We start from the raw sequence: 22,559 nt of genomic DNA, 5'->3' as shown, positions 1-22,559 counted from the left end.
TCGTCGGGTAATGCAAGAGAGAGAGAGAGAGAGAGAGAGAGAGAGAGAGAGAGAGAGAGAGAGAGAGAGAGAGAGAGCAAGCGTAGCGCGGACGACCGTCGACTGAGAGACCGTCCGGAGCGCGGCAGAGTGCAGCGCGCTGCCGAGTGCAGCGCACTCGGGCGCGCAGCGGAGTGCAGCGCGCCCGAAGGAGAGGAGACCGCGGAGAGAGAGGGCGCTGCACATGCGCACAGCGCGCTTGCGCCGCGCGCAGTTGTTGGGAGAGAGTGTTCGCTATCGGCGCTATCGGAGAGAGCAGAGGAGGCGAGCGGCGGAGAGACGCGGCTGTGCGGACGCGGACGACAACGACACAGGAAGGACAGGGCCGCCGGCAAGAGATGCTCCTCTCAGCGTAGCATCTAATATCCTATCTTCGTTAAAGTTCTTGCCCCGTTTCTTTATTTTAACAGTGGAGCTGTTGTAGCTGGCCATAATGTGGGGCACGTACCGCATTAAAATACCAACAAAATGCCGAGTGCTCGTGAGAGTGTGCTTCGCGGCGAAAACCCCGAGGAGCGCTTCGCGTTGCCTAGCAACCAACAACACAGCTGGCGCAACACCTGCTCCACCGCCGCGCAAGCGTCGTCCACATACGCGCCGCCGCTGCGCTCCAGCTGTCGCCAAGCGCTACCGCGCATGTAATGCTTGGCACGAGGAACACGACGATATCGATGCATATAGCGATGACTACTGCTAGCACCTTCCAAAGCGGCGACGAAACATGTAAATAAACAATTTCAAACTTGTACAAATGAGTGGTGATGTGTCCTTCAGAGTTCACGTAGAAAGAAATCCTACAGCTTCGCTATGGTTCAAGCATTGCGCGACTTAGTGCAAGCTTCGCCAGTTTTTATCTGTCTTCCGCTTGGGAATGTCACCCGCAAAATCAACATCAAAACTTGCATTCTACTTCTAAAAATCAGAGACCTACCATATTTCCCAGTATAAGACGCCCCAATTGGTTTCAACGAAAAAGACGGTATACAAGACCCGCTCTCCTGTGATGTGTGCCTCGCTTTTCCCATTTATGTCAAAGGAGACTTGACTCTGTATGGTTATGCGAACACAGCGAATGCTCCATGATAAGAAAAACGTGATAAAAAAAGGCTTGTCGCTGAAAAAACTCTCGCATAGGCACAGCAGCAACACTTTTGTTTTTACTCAAAGCTATCAACGGCTTTGTGTTCCAATGCGCTATTTAAAAGTTTGCTGACTCATTTTTCAAAAAGTACGCCGGAGCATTTCACCACTCGAGAAAAAAACGATAAAGACTGTTTAGAAAGCGAACTGTTTTATTGAACACATTGGCAAGATTTTGAACAAAGAAAGTATACACTGAAAAATACGATAATCTTGCCAAGAGAGACATGTCTGCTGAAACTATGCGCTTTCAGCAAGCTTTCGCCGACTTGTAGAAATGGCATCGATGTGGCAGAGGCAACTGACATTTCTTCGTGTAGCCAGCTCAATTGGGCTACTACTCATTGTTGCTGCTTCGATTCCGCTTATATTTGTGTCATAACCTATACAAGTAAAATTATTTGCGGATGATTGCATATTATACAATGAAATCAAAACTTCCAGCGACCAAATGACTTTAAACTCCTCATTAAACCAAATACAGGAATGCTGCTTAACGTGGCAAATGACAATAAATTTTGAGAGATCGGTTGCAATGACTAGCTCGCAAAAAACATCCGCTCATATTCCAATACCATGTCAATAATCGATGAATAAAGGCAGTAACTACATACAAATACTTAGGCGTAGTCTTTACCTCTGACTTCCGCTGGAACGACCACAAAACACACTTTGTGAATAAGGCAATTAAAAAACTTGGATACCTTAAAAGAACCCTCGGAAAATCAACGCGCTAAATTCAGCTATTAGCATACAAAACATATATCAGGCCTGTGTTTGAATATGCAGCAGCAGTTTGGGATCGCTACACACAATCTAATATTGATAAGACAGAAAATGTGCAGAGGAAAGCTGTTAGGTTTATTTTTAACACTTATAACTGGCGCACATCTCCATCGAGCCTTTTACAGTCAGAAAACTTGGAAAAATTGCAGGCCCGACATTACCCGGATAGGTTAAAGCTATTCTATCTCATATCTTATGATAAACTCGGCATACCCTAAACTAAGTACATTGAACCGATCCAATCGCGCTCAACCCGTTCATACCACTCAAAAAAGGTCAAGGAATTTTCATGTCGTACAGATGCTTTCAAACAGTCCTTTTTCCCGCGCACAGCAGCTGATTGGAATGCTTTACCGTTTAACATGGTTTACTCCAACTCTTTACCTGCGTTCCTAAATGAACTGCCATAATTGTGTTTTACAGTTTGTATTGCTGTAAAAATGTTGCAGTCTGTTTCTCTGTTGTTTTACTTTGCAGCGAGGACGAACTTGTGACCCTACCTATTACATTGTTTCCATAAGTTTGTCATTACCATTCCTTGTAACTAGCTCTTCTGTGCATACAAGTGTGTGTGTGTATAACTATGTTGATATTGTATAGTATTGTCCGTTGTATAATCACGCTACCTTTCTTTCTCTCGCTGTTAGTTTGGTGAATGTTCTTGTACTACCTTCCCCCACTCCTGCTTAAAGCCTGGCAATCAGGCTAGCAGTACGTAAATAAATAAATAAATAAATAAATAAATAAATAAATAAATAAATAAATAAATAAATAAATAAATAAATAAATAAATAAATAAATAAATAAATAAATAAATAAATAAATAAATAAATAAAAGTTTTCAATTCACACTTGATGGGCTCGGCTACACCAAAGTCTGGTTATATGACATGTAGCCCCATATCGCGCGCTAAAGCGCGCTAGATGATATGCCTGATCCGGCACCGACTGTAGAATCTGGGTGATTTGTCATGAAAAATTTTAGAAAGACACAGTTTTAATGTACCCGGCAGTGCCAGTTAACAATGAGAAAACCGAAGAGAAAACGCCATAACAAAATGAAGAGGTCCATTGCGGAACTCGAAAGATTTCAAATACATAATGGCGCTTATTTCCATGTTGCAGGAAGGCCACAGAGTAAAAGGTGTCGTATCGAGTAGGAAAATGACTGGGGTGGAACAAAGAAATCGGGAGCGAGAACACGTCGAATGTCACAAGCGTTGTTGGGCAGCTGCGCATTTGACGGTAGGGGCAGTGCTGTGATTATGACCAGTGCGTGGGTCCGCACCACTGAAAAAAAGTGGAAAAAAACTAGAATTCCCACAAAACTTTGTCTCCTCAAAAGCACAATATTGCAAACTCTACTGGCCAGAACGAGACTATATAATAAATACGGGAGCAACTTTTGATGACACCTGGCTGCCTGCTCTCGGAAATGGCGAAAGGAAAGCACGCGCTTACGGACAGATGTTCATATCGGCCAGATGGGGCACGTGCAAATGCTGCGCACCCGGCCCTTGCGTTGACAAACAAACAAAACTTGCAACTTTTCTTGCAGACGCTGAAGAACGTGATCGACATCCAGCAGAAGTACCCGAACATTGAAGTGGCGACGAAAACGCGTCAGGCAGCGCGCAAGACGCTCAACAAAGCCCTGGATGCACTGCACGAGCTTCACGATGGAGGACTGCTGGACGACAAACAGTTCGCGATGCTCTACGAAGTAAGCTTAATCCCTTCAGACCATCCTAGCAATTGTTGTGTACACCACCACTCTGCGTTCACTCCTATTGGTAAAAGCGGTGTGGTGGCATCAGCTGGCGATGTCAAGGTGGAGTCATAATATACAGCCACTGCACGCTATTTCAGTCCGCTCTGAAAATTAAGGTTTTCCCCTTCTTTCTCACCTTCGTTTTTATTTTAAGCGTTATACCAACCGCTATTGACATAGAGCGTTTTCTGGCTACTCGTGGAGCCATTCATATTTGTTTGGGTTTTTGATCACCATCAATCAGTGCCACTTAATTTAGAACGAGCATGGAAATTTCCCTGTATTTAGGCATCCATCCTAATTAGTGACATCAATTAGTTGAGCAATGAAATATGCAGTGACTTGTTTGGTGACCTCGGCGTACTCATCAGTTTGGGCAAAACCTACCTCCTCCCCAAAACATAGACTAACTCTTGGTTGTAAAGCAAGTACCCGCCGCGGTGGCTCAGTAGCTAAGGCGTTGCGCAGCTGAGCACGAGGTCGCGGGCTCGATTCCCGGCCGCGGCGGCCGCTTTTCTCATGGAGGCCAAAAGCAAAAACGTCTGTGTAAACGAGATTTCGGCGCACGTTAAAGATGCCCAGGTGGTCAAAATTAACCCGGAGCCCTTCCCTACGGCGCGCCTCATCGCCTGCGTTGCGTCGGCGCGCTAATAAACCCTACAATCAATCGATTGTAAAGCAAGTATGCTACTACTGTTCCACAGAAGTAGGGTGTTTTCAGTATGCAGAGATTCAGAGATGAGCGCTGCATTGCTGTCAATAGCACGGTTGGTAGACTGCACTGTTGTCGGGGATGAGCACAAAAGTTGTTTGGATAAGATTGGACTGGACTGGACTTGAGTAGCGCATGAGTCCCACACAAGCAACGATCGCACAGTTAATGTTTCGGCGCAACAAATGTTGTGAAAAGTGTTAACCGAATGATGTTATGAAATATGCAGCAATTTGCCATTATTTTTTTGTTCCTTTTGCCGTGCCCAGGCTGGCTGCTAAATTTCCGCCGTTCATCATGCAACTTGTCTCCTTTGTGTTGGATGAAGTCATACTTTGGCTACACTGAACTAGAATATTTCGCTGTACTTTGAAATTCCAAGGCAACGTTTTCGAAACTTAATTGTTGTATTCGTTTTGCTTGGTGGCGGCCAGCGAAACCAGCTGAGCGCACTCCCATTGCGTTTTGGTCCCGTGCGCGCTCGGGTTCATGCTTATATGGAAGAGCTACCTGTACATGCAGTGAAGGCAGTGGGTAAATCGGTCAGCTTAAAAATTACAATTCAATTGAAGGTCCGAGTACCTTTGTTTGCTTTTGTTTTTGTTACATCTAGAGGTGTCCTTGCGTTTTTTTTCGAACTAATTAGGTCACCTGCGAGTCAGCTACACCAAGGCACTGGGGACAAGTTTGATGCTCGTTTTTTTCATCCCGTCACTCCATGCTAACAGGGAGCCATTGGACTGCTTCCTGCTTGCTTAACAGGAGAGACAACTGATTTTTGTGGAATATATGCTCTTTAAAGGAAGATTAGAGCGCGACCAAGACAACGACAAATACGGAGGCGACGGGACAAGCGCTCACTCGCAACTGGTTTCTATGCTCTCTTTCCCAAATGAAAGGGCATCGCTCCAAACACCTTGAACCGAAACAGTTTTCCTGATAGGACCCTGGAATATTTGAATGTGGTACTTTGAGATCCACCAGCCTTAAGTATGCTGCCAAAAGTAATGCTTCTAATCGTAACAGTGATCCGTGCAGCGACATACTTCTAAGTGTACGTGAGATGAAAAGAGGTGTGTAAAAACTTGTCCCGAGCTAAAGCAATATAATACAACGCAGTCTTTCCTACTTCTTTATGCGCTTTTTAAATCACGCATTGAAACCGACGCCGCTAGCCGCTTGTACACGTACTGTAGTGTCACGTTTAGAGACGACACCTGTCAGTTTTCGGAAAGTGCAGTGCCAAATTAAAATTACTCACACCAATTAGTTTGAAACTCCTTGTGGTTGCCCCACTGTTTTATAAAACGCTGGCTTTCACATGAGCTAGACAAGGTGAAGGTTTGGGCGAGTTGATATATCATACTTGAATATTCAAAGCGCAAACGACACGAGGACGAGGAAAGAGGACGAGACAATGCGCAAATTTGCAACTAACTTTATCAGGAAGAAACACGTTTTTATACAACAAATAATCACATCACCTTGCACAATCTGCTACACGACACTACTGGGGAACGTTCTAAGACTGATCATTGATTACACAGCAACACCTTGACTTAAAAAATGCAAGGTTATGTGCAAGGTGATGTGATTATTTGGTGTATAAAAACGCGTTTCTTCCTAATAATGTTAGCCGCAAGTTTGGGTCTCGTCCTCTTTCTTCGTCCTCGTGTCATTTGCGCTTTGAATATTCAAATATGAGCTGGAGCACATGCACTCCACAAGAAGTCAGTTCAGCTCTGTCCCTTTAAAGTGGCTGAAATAAACGGTGGATGCTTGCAGGACATGACGTGGATGATCCACCGCGTGGACGGCATGCCATCTAACATCATGGTTGGGGACACAGCCCACTGCATCCTCCTTAGTATCAGCTGGCTGCCCAGGGAAGAGGTCTCCAAGCTTCTCAAGGTACGGACACGTCTTGACGTTTCGCCAAACGCGGGGTGAGTTCATTACCGTGGCAGACCGTCTTCATCCTTGACCGCACGTGACTCGCTGCCAGGCTCAGAGAGAGAGAGAGAGAGGGAGGGAAGGGGGCTACTGCCCTTCCTTGAAATTTTGTACCTCTTTTTAGTTCGACCATGCACTGCTAGAAAGCTGTTCAATTTGCAAAGACCCTGAAATCAGGAGCAGACAACGCGAAATCGTCGCGAATGGAAGCTTTCAGTCCCGTTCTTTCAAACCGTGTTTCGTTTCCAATATTAGAACACAACCCTGATCGTTTTTTTTTCTCTCCCTGTGTTGAACGACATTAATTGTCAGAGCCTTCCGTCGGCGAGAACTAAAGCCTTGACAGCTGTTTTCAGATTTCCAGACGCGTGCATGAGTACTAACGAACGATTGCGCATACGGGTTTGCGCGAGCGCAGTATTTTCTTTATTTTACTTAACCTAGCGCCCGCGTGGCCTGAGGTACCGTGAGACGACCCGCGCGACCGTGTTTTTTTTTTTTCTCATTCGCGTGTGAGCTCACTTTCCCGAGACTTCGAACTCCTGTGCGCAACGTGTGCGTATTTTTTTTTATTTACCCGCCACGGTGGGTCAGCGGCTAAGTCACTAAGCTGCTCAGCCCAACGACGTAGGTTATATTCCGGCCACGGTGGCTGCTTTTGTGATGGAGGAGAAAAGGGAAACGCCCGTCACGCGTCCAGATTTCGGCGCACGTTAAAGGGACACTGAAGTGATATGTAAACATTGCGGTATTACTTGCGCAAATTGTAGTCCGGAGTCCCCAGACCACGTTTCGACCACCCTGGGCGCGTTTACGCGATTTTATTTAGTAGAAAAATTAATTCGAAAATGCTGTCCTCCTCTCTTTACGCTCGCCCATTTTCTGCGGCGTTTTCGTGTGACGTCAGAAGGAGGCAAACTCGCAATTGGCTCCCCGGCCTTCAGACAGCGTCAGTCGGCCCAGCGTTTCGTCCGCCGGCGGCCGACGGGTCGTCGCAATTCGTTCGCTCAGTTGAAGCGAAGCCAGGACACGTTTGTGAATGGAAGAATCTGCCTTTCTTTACTTGGTTAGTTTGTACACTGTATCTAGCTCCAAGTCAAGCTCGCTTCACACAAGCGCTGCACAAGCGCACATGCGACGCTTCGCTGACTGGTACGCCAGTAGGAAAATATAAGGCCTCTTGAAGGCGGGAGAAGAGTCAGCGAAGAAATATAGGTACTAAGGAAATAAAATCAACTGATATTTTTACCGTACAGCGTAAAACTAGGGTGCGGGAAGCACTTTTTTACGCTGGGCGAACAAGCACAGCGGTCAGCAGCACGACTACGCATCTGCGAACGCTTTTCCGTCTACGAAATGCAATTGCTAGACGTGAGCTATTGTGGAAACTCGGGCGACGCTTACTGCACGAGCGCAATACAACAAATAGTCACATAAGCTGCTTTAAATGCCAAAACTAAATAAAAATGTAAACTGATTGTACAATATATACCCTATATTACCAAGGCCAGCGTCGCCTGCTCTGTGGCCGAGTGGTTTGGGGCGCCAGGTATGCCACCGCGAGTGTTTTGCAAGTCAGGAGTTCAAATCCCCGCGGGTGCGTGCTTTTTTTTTTTTTTCTGTAAGTAAACTTTTTCGTTTTCCGCCGATGTTTTCTATGTTGAGTTCACCTTTTTTTGGGCCGCAACGTTCATGGCTCCACGAACTAGTTCACAAAACGCGCGCAGGCTGGCACTGGCGCGCTAACGAGTTCTCGTTGGCGTGCTGTTGCCATAAGCACCGACTGCTTGCAGGCAGTGGGCACAGGCCAGAATGAACAGACCCTTGGCCTGGTGCGAACACGCTTTTTACGATAAAGGCATGAGGGAGGCAAGCTCCAAATATGGGGGAAAAGCGCATGACATTTGGGCGTCTGCGGGTACGCGGAGGGCGTTCATGCACTGCGTAGGTTTCGGCTAGTGAATGCTACGATTCCAAGCCGTCCTAGGAGGCTTACCTTATGCATTTTTACAGCTGACAACATCGCAGAAGCGCGGTACGATGATTACTGAGTTATTGAGAATGCCCATCCAACAACGCCAACGGTTGTGTTTTACAGAACCGAAACCGAAACCTAAACTTGTTTGGTTGCTCACCTTGGGCGCCCATCTTCCAATCACGGTGCCGGCTCCTCCTAACGTCACAGCTGTAGATGGTGCGGCCGCCGCAAACCGCGCATGGTAGTTTTTCTTGTTTCGCGCCTTGTAAAATAATTACCGATTTGTCAATCGTAAAAACGATGAAAAGTATGCTAATTTGAGCCAGTCTACGCAGTGCAAGCAAAAACGGGATCTTGACAAATTCACTTCAGTGTCCCTTTAAAGGTATCCCGAAGTGGTCGAAACTAATCACGAGCTCCGGCCGCATGAAACGCCACAATCAATCGATGTTTTTATTTGCATTTTGACTGAACTTAATGTTTTGTTCGATACAAAATCCAGTGTCTGTTTTCAAGACTGGCAGTAACTTGCGGTTCTAATATTTGTGGGGACCAGGGTTCTTACGGCAGCCTAGCTCGATCCTCGAGATTCGGCCACAAGGCTAGCTCCGCTGAACACCGCCACGGATCGCCAACTTGGTGTAGCGGCAGCGAACAGCAAGGAACACAGGACACAGAATTCGCCCACTCCGACGTTTATTGCAATGCAATAAGGGGACGTCGGGCGCGTCGCTCTCCACCGCCAAGACCACCTTAGCCAGGGCGCGAGAAACAGGCGCGAGGGCGGACAAAGGGAGGCCAAAGGAGCAAGTCGTACTTACGGCCGCTCCCGACGATGTTTCGTATCCAAAGAGACCCTTCCTCCGTCGGCCGCCTCGGACCAGGCCGCCGGAACTTCCGGGCAAACCTGTCACGTGAGGGGTTCGGCCGCGCCCCCTCGCTCCCACGGGCATCCTCCCGGAGGGGGAAGCGCGCCGCCGCGAAGAGAGAAGTACCACCCTTCTCGCCTCCGCGGCGGGCCGAGAGAGGTAGGAAAGATGGCGGAGCTCCGCAATCCCCACATATTTTATCCTAAAAATTTAGATCGCCAATGGTGTATCTTCAGTGGTTGCTCCCCCTTGGACCTGTCCCCCCTCCCGAGGTCCTAAGCACCCCCCCCCCACCCCCCTCTTATCCCTCAGAAAAAGTGCGACGCCCCCGTGCACTCTGCACTTCTGCCAGCCAGCGATGATGATGGTATAGCTGTTCTGCCGACGTAATGATGGCTGCAGCTGATAAAATGATGCCTTAGCTTGGACAGAACAAAGCATATAATAAAACCGTTGTCTGAGCAATAAAAAAACCGCGAACCTCAGCAATATGGCCCAAATGTCTGTGGTCAAATCACGAGTGAATACCGCAAACATTGTGCAGAACATCTGCGCGTTTACATCCTCATATACGCAAATTAAGTGTCCTTCGCAATTTAAAAAGAAATCTCGGCTGAAAGTGTGCGTAAACACGGACGCAAACAAAACTTTTCAAGGCGCATTCAACCTAAATTGGCTGACCATAATTATCAAGGCGAAAAAAGGCATCGACGTAATAGCAAAAGGGGAAGGAAACTGACAGAGAGAAAAGTTTGGCTTCAAGTTGGCTGTGTAACTGCTGCTTAAATGTCAGCATGTAAATCAACAACTGCGGTGATGTAAAAATATTCATTGCGCAAATGTGCAGTCGCGCTGAATTCAGCAGTGTTTAAATTCAGTAAGGTCATAAATTGTTCTCAAGTGTGTTTTGACCATGAAAACTTTATAGTGGGTGCATTGCATATGTATACCGCCACCTTGCAAAGGCTGGACGAACCCCTTAATTCGTTTCTATAGTTTTCGTGAAGCGGCACTGCCTGACGGAAAGGCAAGCGAACGGGAGACTGGGAAAGGGAGCCTGTATAACATTGCCCATTGCGTCAGCGATGGGCAATTATATACAGGCGGTGTTGCCCAGAGTAAACCTCTGTACAAGTAGTCACGGTGAAAACAGCATGTCTGTATTTCCTCCCGAAATCGTTTCGTTTAAATTTTAACATCAACATACAGTGAAAGCTCGTCAATTTGAGCTTCAATAATTCGAATTTATGGCTAATATTGACCGTAAGGTTTGGTCCGGCCAAGCTCCAGAGGAGACTATGTATATACGCCTCGAGCGCGGCCTGTAGGGGCGCCACTGAAATCCCCCTAGCGGCCCGTTTCGAAAGCAGGCGCGGGAGTCCACTGCCCGTTCCGCCCTGTCGCCGTTGCTTTTTGGCTCGTTCAAGACAGCGATTTACGGTTTGTCCGCGTTCGAAATACCGGATAACGCGGAGCAGGCACTCTGTTTGCAAGCGTGGTGTGTTCACGAGAGTGTAAACGTTTATGACGCGATCTTGGTGAGATCTATATGAGCGCCGGGCGTGTGTCACAGGCCGGCGTCCCGAAGCCAGCATTTGCATGCAGCTGATTACAATTCCGCTGCCCTGAAATTTAGTGGCAGTGTCTCCGTATGCGGCCATACACACTATGATGTAAATCGACTTTTTGCACTTACAAAATCCAGCGGAGCACTCATACCTGACAGCACGTAAGTTACGCCTGCCGATATCACATATCAGATATTGATCAGTACCATGAACAAGCCAATGCGGCATAAATTTCACAAACATTGTACCAAAGAAGTACGATGGATAATGCAAAATTACACTCCGGAGTCAGCACACGACGACAAATTTAATGATGGGTCGTCGGGTCGTCTTGTCCCGAGGTGAGCGCTCGCAAAGATTCATCTGTTACATTAATCCTCCATGAGAAGCGCGAAGATGGGCTTATAGAGTAACCCGCGTCCGTGACCAAACTCTTCTTCGAAACATCGTCATATGACACAGGGAGACTGCAGAATCTAGCATAAACAGAAATCAGAGACCCTTATCAGATACGACACTCTTCCAACGAGCCCGTGTGTACGAGATTTCGGCGCACGTTAAGGATCTCCAGGTGGTCAAAATTAATCCGGAGCCCTCCACTACGACGTGCCTCATCGTCTCCGTTGCGTCAGCGCATTAAACCCTGCAATCAATCAATCAACTCTTCCAACGACACCTCGTATCGCTTGTGAACTGCCTACCCTGTATTCTACAAAAAATGCGTTCGCCGAGTGATCAGCCGTTCGTTGAAGGTGAAAAACAAACGAAAAGTGAGCACGCAGCTTGTGTGTGTGATTACTAAAACGTTCAGTCGTTGATTTCACTCCGCATTTGTAAAGAAGGATAGTCGAGCGTCCTCCTCCTCACCCCCCCCCCCCCCCCCCCCCCCCCCCCCCGATGTCTAGCGAAATATCAGTGCATTTCGCATCTAGTTGGTCTGGTGAATACTACCTTGCTTAAGCAAACGTCTTTAGCATTTCAGAAGCTGCACTCGGTTTTTTTTCCATTCCCGTACGACTAGTCTATTTATTCCTGACTTGCAGACCATTCATTTTCCCGTGGTTTCATTAACATATACCTTGGTTCTTACTATAAGGCATGAGTGGGCACATATCTGACAATACACAGCCTTTGAGTGTACTTAACATTTTCGCGTGGCTTATATTCCCATTAATGGCACAAGTTTTTGTCAGCTGTTGGGTTACCACATCCCCGAAACATATTTTTCTACGACGTACATATTTGAAGCTAAGCCGCATTTGTTGTCTGCGCTGCAAAACGAACCAACCTCTTACAGTGCCAATATCAGGACTAAACGAGGCGACAATAAATAGAATTCACTTGTGCTGACGTGTTCGAAGGTGACAGCGGTGATATGCTGCTGCCGTCGCCGACGCCCGCAAGAGCGGCCAAGACGCGCGCAGAACCGCCTCCCCGGGTACCTCTTGTTGGCGTTAGAGCGCTCTACCAAGACGCAGCTGTTTTTTTTTAAGTGCCCTAAACATGCAGTTAGCTTACAGACGTCACCATAACAAGTTGTTTAGTGTGCGGAAAGGCAAAGAGAAGCGAAAGAGAACCAAAACACTGCATGACCACCTATCAGCCACGCAGCGCTAATCCCGCTAACGCCGCGGAGAAGCGGCGGCAGGCGGCGCAGCGATCGCGAATCTCGAGGCGTATAACAAAGCCAGGTAATTTGGAAGAGAAAAGGTTCCGCCATGAATATTCTGAACTACGGGCCACTGCGCCGAAGCCTGACACACGGTAAGAAAAACGTATCTGCTGGCCACATAGGGAACTCGAGAAGAACGGAGATGACAGTGCGAAATTGAGCAAAACGGAGTTAAGACCCGGATTGCGAACGTTACGGAAGGCGTATTCTTTGCCATGTACATCAATGTGGATGCAAGTTCTTATGGTGTGGGCATAGCTCGGCAAAACTGGGTGCCATTCACTCACACTCACTCCAAAAATATATTTATCCTCGCACTGCTGCTCGCCACTCCGCCCTCACCACTCGCCTTCACTCGCACTCATGCTCGCCTATCCATCCTCACTACTCGCACTGACTCGCGCTCACTACTCGTCCCCACCACTCGCACTGACTCGCGCTCACAATCACCACTCCGCTCTCACCGCTCGCACTCACTCGCACTCACGCTCGCCACTCCGCCATCACCACTCGCCTTCACTTGCACTCATGATCGCCTATCCATCCTCACTACTCGCACTGACTCGCGCTCGCTACTAGTGCCCACCACTCGCACTGACTCGCGCTCACGCTCACCACTCCGCGGTCACCACTCGTACTCACTCGCACTCACGCTCGCCACTCCGCCCTCACCACTCGCGCTCACGCACACCACACGTCGTCACCACTCGCACTCAGTCCACCTCACGCTCATCACTCGCACTCACCACTTACACTCCCTCGCACTCACCACTTGCCATGGCCACTCACAATCACTCCCGATCACCACTCGCTTCCACCACTCACACTCACTCGCCACTCCCATCTCCCACTCACGCTCACTCACAACCACCAGTAATTCACAACCGAAATCACTTAGTTTCTTCACAGCATGGGAGTTTTAACTTCGCTGTGTTTGCAAACCACTTGAATCGTTCAATTTCGTGGAGATTTTCAATGCGGCCCTATTGACACCGACACTACAATGATACCGTTACGTGAAGCGAGAAAAAAAATGGGTGTTTTAATAGAGAACCTTCCACACTGGCTATAGGGCATGCCCCAAAACAGATCCGACTGACAAAAAAAAAAAAAAAAAACTCTATTCAAGAATTAAAACGCCAAGCTTTTTCCCGAGCAACCTGAGTCAAAGTCACAGTTTAAAGTCCAAACTGATTCAACAGTGTCGGAGTGGCGCAATCGGATAGACGTCGGCTTATAAAGAACATGAAATAAAAATTCTATTCTATTCTATTCTATTCTTTTCTATTCTATTCTATTCATATCGTGGGAAACCCAGGTTCAATTGCAACCACGGGAAAGGTTGTTTTCTTCAGGCGCTTGATGTGCCTTCGCTCATCATCATCATCGTTTTGGGAAACCCGCTGTGTAAAGTTGGTTTTCCAGCAGTGATTTTTACACAGACGCCGACGCCATCAGTGAGGAATAGAAAGCTTCACATAAAAAATGGCAAAACTTGCACTAAGTCGCGCAAGGCTTGAACCACAATGAAGCTGGATGATTTCTGTTTGTGTAAGCACTTTCTTTATATGTAAGCACCACCGCGCGTTGCATTAGGTTTGAAATTGTTTATTTACATGTTGTACTTTGGAAACTGGGCGTCTGTACCGCGAGCTGTCTTGTGCTACCTGCTGAGGCGCGGATGCACATGTTAGATGCGAAGGCATCTCATTCACTCGCCTTGTCCCTGCATCCGGCGTCGTCGTCGGCGTCCGCCCCTCCCCCATTCTCCTTGCCGCGCCAGCTGCGCTCTCCGCCGCTCACACCCTCTCCTCTCAGATAGCGAACACTCTCTCGCGAGGGGCATTCGATTGGATTGGCTTGGATTGGCTTGGATTGGATTGGATTTGGATTGGATTGGATTAAAGTGGATTGTGTTGGATTGTGTTGCGTCACAGCCGCGGCAGACGCACTGGCGCCGGCGCGTCCCCTCACCGTTATGCGCGCTATAAAACGCGGTGCCTGCGCCGCTCCGCTCCATCGTTCCAGCGCCGTTCCTCCGATGTCCAACGCTACAACGTGAACCCCCTATGCGTCCCATGTACACAGGGGTTCCCGCGAGGGGAGGTGGGAGTTTTTTCTTGGTATTTTTTGAGAGCGCCTCGCGCTATACTGGACGACGCCGAGCGCTCCTCGTGAAGCGCGTGCTCATATGCGGGAAAAATGGCGGGAGTAACTATTACGTAGATTTTTGATGACAACGCACACCGCACACATTATGGCCAGCAACACAAGCTTCACTATTAAAAGCACACTCTGAAAATAAGTAATGGGTAACCTACCAAAGTGGCAGTGCGGCTGCTAAGCGCAACAGCTCGGAAAATATTTCTCTGGGGCGACAGCCTTTCAGCTTAAACGCTAGACTCCAGGCAGTGGCGTCTGCTGCTCTGCTAGGCCGATTATTGGGCCCTCTATACATAAAAATGAATTTCACCTCCGTTTTGTAGAGTGCGCTGTTGGTTACATGGTACAAAATAAGGACACACGAAGTGGACAGTGCGAGCGCAACTGTAAATTGATTTATTACAAATGCAATATTTCCTTGGAGACCAAACACGCCGGAAGTATTGCAAGATACAAATAAAAAAAGGGGGGGGGGGAAGTGTGGGAAAACAAGTTTTCACTAAACTCACAGGTGAGAGGAGGCAAATCATCGTAAGCTGGTAAAAGGCACTTTTCCTTTGTTTATTTTTGAGTGACGCTTTCGATTTAATATATGGTTTAACACGCCGAAACTATACAAATTATGAGGCGCACCGTAGTGGAGGGCTGCGGATTAATTTTGACCACTTCGGGATCTTTAACGTGAGCCTGAAAAAAAAAGGCGTTTTTACATTCCGCCTACACCAGAAAAGCGGCCGTCGCAGCCGGGATTCGAACCCGCGTACTTGGAGCTTTTGCCTTGCTTTTGTCGACTCTGTAAGCTGCTTTTTATTAAGTCTATTGCAGGCGCGGTCAGCATAACTGAGTATGAGCTCACGCACGCTTGATATGTGAAAGACTTCAGAAATTTCGCGTGTGGCTGATCCGTTATTTTGCCAAAACTGAAGTATTTTCAAACACTGGGCTGCACTCTCAATAATGCAGTGCAGTAACAGATTTACCGAGGGGGCTGTTTGCTGGCATGTGTAGCGGTGTTCTTGAAGCTTCTTATTGAGGCATCCTGCCTGCTGCCCCTCATGATGCCCATGCAAATATTGTACAAGTAATAAATAAGCACATAGCTTCGTTTGTGCTTTCCCTTTGGTTCGTGAGTTCTCTCTAATTTTGTGTACCGTTTAACCTAAAACGCAGCCCACAGTAGTGGTAACCCAACTAGTCTTCAACTACTCGCCACTGCTGACAATGCTTTCACAACTGTTATTCCTCTCGCCACCACCCATTCTTCTTTCACAAGCTGTGCAATCGGTTCATAACGGCGGTAGCGCCCTTATCAAGCGTTACCAGAGCAACGTGCCGGCTTTGAACGCCGACGTGAGCCGATAGTTTTTCAGCATAAAAGGCAAAACACCGTGACGAAAGGATAGAACACGCCAAGCAAGGTGGAGGAAGGCTACTGAGGGCTTGGCCTTGAGCGCTTGGCAGAGACTAGGCGAGGGAAAGAGGCGGCGCCGTGCGGTCGCTCCAGCACTGACTTGCCTGACATTAGCGCCGGCGTCCTCATGGAGACGAGATGGCTCACACCCGCCTCCATCCCCCTTCCCCCCGTGCCCCTCCGTAAACGGCACCAGCCTGCCACAGAGCAACGCCGCAGCTTGATCCTAAACTGCACCGTCATGCGCCCGCACGGGGCAGCGAGACGCGTTCACGTCGAAAGTGCATATATGAAACAACGGGGAGGATGGGGGTCATCTGACACAGACACGCACGCACACAAGCACGCGCAAGCACGCACACAAACACGTGTACACAAGCACGAACACGCACGCAACGCACACTATCTCGCACTCGCACGCACGCACGCAAACGCACATGCACGCACACACACGCACGCATGCAGATGCACACAGTGAACACGCACGCACGCACTCGTTCACTCACTTACCCACTCACTCACAAATTACTCTATCTGACTGCGAAGAAAGCGTACTATTCGTCACACCACACAGTGGCCACAGTTACTCTCCACTAGTCTGTACGCCATCGGCATGCGCACGACGATCTACATACGGGTCCAAAACATGAACACTGGACTATATGCGAAGCCCTTTTCAGTGAATCAGCGCAGCAAGCATTACGGGGACCACAGTGATCAGGGTAACCACAACGCGAAATACGAAAATTAAGCACCAGAAGCAATTTCGCCTTCATAACTAGCTGGTTGGCGACCGTTAACGGACAGAAGGAAAAAAAGCAAACTGCAGGAGCTGACGTTCTAATTTCAAGTTGGGCAGGCAAATTCACAAGCGCAATGGTAAATTACCGTCGCTGACAACAAGGCAGCGCGAGCAGTGCGTATTTTACCTTTCGCGATCTGAAGATGTGAAATATATATTTCACAAACTGCGCGCAACAGTAACGATTCGAACTCTGCGATTCGATAAGGCGAAAAAGGAATCAGACATAACGTACGATTATTGTAAATCTGTACGAACAGATACGCAAACATTATAATGCGGAATAAACGTGGTTTCATTCATTCATTCAAACTTCAGCGGGAGACAGGGAACTAAACGAAGGGGTGCAAGCGGTCGGCGAGTCATAATGACGAATACTATACCAGGACTTTGTGAAGGCGAGCTACTTCGTTTGCTGCACGTTGCGAAGTGTACGCACATCGACGCACATGAATCAATGCAACATTCACGCAACATAACGAAACGTAAAAAAATTGTGAATTTTGCAATAAAACAGCAGCAGTGAAGTTTTCCGGTGTGCCAAACGGGGACACCAGGAAATCACATGTCTCAAGGCAAGCACCGTAGCTGCCGTAGAAGCATGTGTGACGCCAGGTCCGCGTGAAAGCGAAGTATCGTAACACAGTATGTTTAATACGCCAAGGCCTCGAAACTGAGCTACTTCTTCCACAACACGCAATCCGCCTATCCTAAGCGTTACGCCATCCTGTTGCGCGAATCCGTGAAAATCTGTGCACCTTTTCATACGAGTATGGGCATTCAGAATTTGCGCTTCAAAAAAGTGACAGCTGTAGCAAGCAGTACAATTATGTACACCAAGCACTATATACCACGGTGCTTCCTAATACTTTCATCGCAGCGCTCAGCGGTAGTCAAGTGCATTCGCTTTCTTGCGACGACGTTACCGACACCAATTCCAACACAAAACGCTGCGAGCCTTCTAGAAACATCATTCGGTGAGAGTGCGCGCAACAGCCCCTCAAAGAGCCTTGACAATGAAAAGTATCAGTGCATTATGGCGTCAGACGTCCATCTAAATCGTATTCCTAAATCAACACGTCACTGGAGAGTTAATTCCACGGTGACCCATAACGAGGGGAGTACCGGCATATTCCCGAAGCTAAATGCAATCGCTTCATTAACTAGTGGCTGTGCGTACGAGTGGATATCGCCAGGAGCAATTACCAGATCAAGCGGCTCCTGCGACGAATGCCAACAGCGAGTGATGCTCACCGCGGTAACCCGCGCACATTTTCTCAAGAAGCGCCCCTTGCCTTCTCGAACATCTTCAGACAAAGAAAACGTCGATTCTAAAAATTCCCAAAGGTACGCCTTCTTCGCCGAATTATCGGACATTTGCTACCACCGCCGTTCGAGGGGCCGCTAAGCCTCGGCGTGTTTTACGAGCGCTAGGCCTCGTCGCCGTCGCACCTGCCGCGGCTCGCCGCCTCGGCGGCCGCCGTTCAGCCCCGAGATGGAGGATACTTCCCCTCGGGCAACGATCTCCGACTCCCAAATGTGCGTGGAAGTTCAAGGCGAAGACATTTCACCCGAGGAATTCCACAGCGACGCCGGCTGGACGCTCGCGGGGGAACGCATGTCGAGACTCCGTCAACGAGACCTTGTCGCGAAGCTCGCCGGCTCCAATAACCATGTCAACAAGAAAGCGAAAGACAACAAGAACATTCGAGCCTCGGTCATCAAGGCAGCGAGAATGCCAGCCATGCCACTGGAGGAAAGCAAGATCGTGATATCAGACCACGAGGAGGACTTGACATCGTCAAGAGTGGCACCACGACCGTCGCCACGGCCATTCTTGCCGCGGCAAAGATTACGACTGAAGAGAGCGCATCGGATACCATCTGCCCGAACGCGCAACAAAACATAATGGTAGTCAGCACGCCCAAGGAGGAAAACGCCGTCCGCTACGCAAGTCTGCAAACGATCAACATTCAAGACAAGACCTTTGAAGTCAGCGCGTACCGCACGGCGCCGTACGACAGCGTGAAGGGCGTAATCCATGGAATCCCTGTCGACGCGAGCGCCGAAGAACTGGACCGAAACATCGTCAACCACAGAAACCCACTCGCCGTAGGCGCTAAACGAATCGGCAACACGACCACGATCATCGTAGCCTTCGGAGGACCCAAGGTACCGAACTTTGTCCGATACGGCGTCACGCTGATACCATGCCACCTGTACAGAAAGCAAATTGACGTCTGCCACCAGTGCGGCAGGATCGGGCACCGCAAGGACGTGTGCCCGACGCCAACCAGCAGGATCTGCATGGGCTGCGGCGAAGCAAACCCCAAAGAAGACCACAACTGCACCCCCAAATGCAAACTATGCGGTGGCGCTCACCCGACCGCCGCGAGAGATTGTAAAGCCAAATTCAAGGTACCCTACGTCGTCCGCAGGCGGCAGTGAGAGCGCCGAAAGGTCAGCAGCCAGCTCCCGTCGGAGAGCGACTTCCCGCCACTAGACCAGCCAGCTGCGCGCAAGTCAAGGACGCCATCGAGAAACCGCGCACCGTCGAGAGATCGCAGTTTCAGGAGCCAGAGCAGGGACGCGCGAAAAATGGGAACCCAAAGATCACCGTCGCGCGAAAGAGTCAGTTGGGCCGACACTGCGCGAGGTGTCATGAAAACCAGTCCGAGCGACAACACCAAGAAAGATGACAAAGCTTCAACCAAGGAACGAGATATCAACGAGGCCCTAAGACAGGAGAACGCGGCCCTGAGAGCCACCATCAACAACCTCACCAAGGAAATCGCGGAGATCCGCAACGGTCTCCGCAACGTCGAACAGCTAAGATTGAACCCGAGCGGCAGCAACAAGGGCGAAGAAACTACGGCCGCTGAAGACAAGGAACCGGCACCGAAGAAGAGGGCCGTTGAATTGCGCAAGACCAAGAGCAACGTGAGCGACTGCAGCCCCGGCAGCAGCAACAACAACATCGAGGCCAAACTCAACAGCCTGGAGGGTATGATCAAGTCGATGAAGGACGCCATAGACGGCTTTCAAACGGAGAACGTCACCAGACTCAACAATCTGGAAAGAAGCGTGCAACTAATACTAAGCCACCCAACGTTCGCGCCCCTACAGCAGCCAGTCAACCAAGTGCCGCAACCCGGAGAATTCCGACTAGGACAATCATGGCCACCAACTCCACAGGCATAACAGTGTGGCAGTGGAACTGCCGCGGCTTCGTCAAGAAGAGGGCAGTGGTCCAGAAACACATTGTGCACGCCGCGCGCAAGCCCGACGTGCTTCTACTTCAAGAAACGCTAACGGACAAGCCGTCCCTTCCAGGCTACAGGGTGCACGCGGGCCCGCCCGATGGCAGAGGCCTGTGCACCCTGGTCAGGAAGGGACTCACCTTCGTTGAACACCGGCTAAGCAACGTGAAGATCGAACACACGCTCACCGAACTCATACCGACCAAGCAAAGAAGAAACAGCATCTTCATTTTGAACATCTACAGTAATCCTTCGCAGAGACTGCAGAAGTTCAAATCCATTCTTCACAAGGCAAGCACGACGGCCGGCCAGAACACGCTGATTGCGTGCGGTGACTTTAACGCGATGGATACGGCGTGGGGCTACGTCAAAAGCAATGCGAAAGGCAGAAATCTATCCCAAGACGCGGCGGAACTTGGCTATGCCCTCATAACCGACCCGGCTCACCCAACGAGACTTGGTAACTCCGTTTCCCGAGATACCACCCCCGACCTAACGTTCGTCAAGAACAATGAACCGATCACGATCACGTGGAGGAACACGGGGGTGGACCTCGGCAGCGACCATATGATCGTGGAAATCATCGTGCTGGAGCAGAACAGTAATAACGTCAGGAAACATACGTGGATCGATTGGACCGCTTTCAGAGACACCAGAAATCAGGAGGAGGAAGAAAACACAGAAATCGACGAGATCGAAATGTGGACCAACAAGGTTCTACAAGACGTTCGGAACTCAACCAAGAGCATAGAAACAGACCTTGAAACGAACAGAATGGACAGCCGGCTGGCCCACCTCATCGAGGCCAAGCAGTCCATTCTCAACAGATGGAAAAAGCAACGCCTCAATCGGAGGCTACGGAAAAAAGTCGCACAACTCAACAAAGCAATCGAGGAACACTGTCGCACGCTATGCGCGCAGCAGTGGAACGAGATATGCAACGCCGCCGATGGCCAGATGCACAATGGGAAAACATGGAACTTGCTTAAGCATCTGCTCGACGAAACTAAGACTAAGTCGCACCAGAGGGACCGACTGGCGAAACTCATCCATCGGGAAGTCATGAAACACTGAGCCGACACGATGATGAACCGCATCAGCGACAGATACCTGCCGACTACGTCCACGGAGCACCACGGGCCGTACGGGGGACTACCCAACGAGCGCCTCGACAGAGACATCGACGTAGAAGAGGTTCGCACAGCGCTACAGGACCTCAACAGTAGGTCGGCGGCCGGACCGGACCGCATCACCAACAAGGCACTCAAGAACCTTGACGACAAATCCGTCGAAAGCCTAACGGGCTACTACAACAAATGCTGGAAAACGGGGACGCTGCCGCAGCATTGGAAGAAGGCCAAGACCATCCTGATCCCAAGCCGGGCAAGCCACCCGGCACGGACAACCTCCGGCCCATTTCGCTAACGTCTTGCGTGCGCAAGGTGCTGGAGCACGTTTTGATGAACCGGTGGCAGGACTACGTGGAGAGGGAAGGACTGTACCCCGCCACGATGATTGGCTTCAGACAGCGCCTGAGCACACAAGACGCGATGCTGCAGCTCAAGAACGAAATCGTGGACGACATCGGCATCTCGCGAGACAACAAGACCATCCTGGGGCTCGACCTGCAGAGCGCTTTTGATAAAGTGAAACACTCGGCGATTCTGTCCCAAGTCTCCAAGCTCAACATGGGCGAAAGGAGTTACAGTTACATCAAGGACTTCCTGACGGACAGGACCGCCGAGCTTCGGGCTGGCGACATACAACTGCAAGACAAGAAGCTCGGGAGCACCGGCACACCGCAAGGGTCCGTGATCTCGCCGCTACTGTTCAACTTGGTAATGATAGGAGTGGCCGACAGGCTCGCGAAAGTGGGGGTCCGGCACACCATCTACGCCGACGACATAACGATATGGACGACTGGCGGCAGCGACTCCCAGATCGAGGCCAAGCTGCAGGAGGCCGTCAACGCCATCGGAGACCATCTCGATGGCTCCGGCCTCGTCTGCTCGCCAAGCAAATCGGAGCTCCTGATAATACCACCACGAAGAGGTAACACCAAAAACAGTCAGCGGCGAGAGCACGAGAAGACCAAGATCGTAACGCGGTCCGGGCAGACGATCCCCGAGGTCAGCAAGATCAGAGTCCTGGGCATGGTCATCGAGAAGCACAGAAGAAACGGTGAGACCGTCGCCCGTCTCACCGCCAAGGCGGCCGACGCGATGCGTCTCGTCAGGAGAATCACGTCCCGCAAAGCCGGCATGAAGGAGGACAGCCTGATCAGGCTCGTCCAGTCCTTCGTCGTCAGCCACATTGCGTACGTAGCGGCCTACCACAACTGGCTGCAACACGAACGGAACAACATCAACGCCATCATCCGAAAAGCATACAAGCCGGCGCTCGGCTTGTTTGAGTCCACGAGCACGCCCCTATTC

The 22,559-nt window shown here is 49.7% G+C and overlaps 1 protein-coding gene across 1 annotated transcript in view; it reads left to right on the top strand.

Moving 5' to 3' along the window:
- LOC144161613 (sperm-specific sodium:proton exchanger-like) overlaps nt 1-22,559 on the top strand; it is an 87,178-nt gene that overhangs the window by 38,958 nt on the left and 25,661 nt on the right. Inside the window, exons 14-15 of the mRNA XM_077692250.1 lie at nt 3,524-3,688; nt 6,234-6,359. Of these exons, the coding sequence (XP_077548376.1) occupies nt 3,524-3,688; nt 6,234-6,359 (291 nt within the window). The remainder of the gene's footprint in view (nt 1-3,523; nt 3,689-6,233; nt 6,360-22,559) is intronic.

The sequence above is a fragment of the Haemaphysalis longicornis genome, unplaced genomic scaffold (assembly GCF_048455015.1).
Source record: "Haemaphysalis longicornis isolate Haplotype H1 unplaced genomic scaffold, Haemaphysalis longicornis Haplotype H1 scaffold_12, whole genome shotgun sequence".
In the NCBI taxonomy this organism is placed as follows: Eukaryota; Metazoa; Arthropoda; class Arachnida; order Ixodida; family Ixodidae; genus Haemaphysalis; species Haemaphysalis longicornis.
Note: the sequence above shows the minus strand (reverse complement) of the source record. Positions and strands in the feature narration are given on the sequence as shown.